At 45.0% G+C, this 589-nt stretch overlaps 1 protein-coding gene across 1 annotated transcript in view; it reads right to left on the bottom strand.

Annotated features, from left to right (window-relative positions):
• Positions 1-366: 366 nt before the first annotated feature.
• Positions 367-589, bottom strand: part of LOC123514126 — a 13,449-nt gene continuing 13,226 nt past the window's right edge. The window contains exon 3 of the mRNA XM_045271775.1: positions 367-589. This exon is cut by the window's right edge and continues 54 nt beyond it. Within this exon, the coding sequence (XP_045127710.1) occupies positions 367-589 (223 nt within the window).

The following is a 589-nucleotide window of genomic DNA, read 5'->3' as shown; positions in this document are numbered from 1 at the left end:
AGAGAGAGAGAGAGAAAATACAAACACAAAGTTAAGAAACAAAACATCAAATCTTAATCTTTCAAATAAAGCACAAACATTTCTTGTCACGAACATGCTCGTACGACATAAATGATAATAAATGAATAAGATACAGATATACAGTTTGAAAAAAGAAGAAATGAATAGATAAATAAAAAGATATTCCACACACGCAAAGAACATCAAATATCATGAAAACCAAACAAATGAAGCTGCGGTTCGTGTTCAAATAGTGTTGGTGAGGCCACACAGGTGATCCGGAAGGCGTGTCGAGAGGTTTTACTCCTTGGAAGGATGCGGAAGGAGGCGAGAGGCGAGGATCGAGGCCGGGAGGATAAGGCTTGGTCACGTTCGTATTACCCAGCTCCGTCCATCTCCACTTGGCCGAGACAGGCTGAGACGAACCCTGATCCCTGTCTTGGCAATGGAAGGCCCCAGCACCAGGTTACCGCTCCCAGGGTCTGCTGGGTACACTCTCCACACTGTTGAGCAACGGCTGTTCTTGGCACTAATTGTCTTCGGTGCTAAATGAATGTGGTGGCGTGACGTGTGTTGTGTTGGGTTGCTT

Source organism: Portunus trituberculatus, chromosome 37 (genome assembly GCF_017591435.1).
Source record: "Portunus trituberculatus isolate SZX2019 chromosome 37, ASM1759143v1, whole genome shotgun sequence".
Classification (NCBI taxonomy): Eukaryota; Metazoa; Arthropoda; class Malacostraca; order Decapoda; family Portunidae; genus Portunus; species Portunus trituberculatus.
The sequence above is the reverse complement of the archived record's forward strand: the minus strand, read 5'-3'. Positions and strand labels throughout refer to the sequence as shown.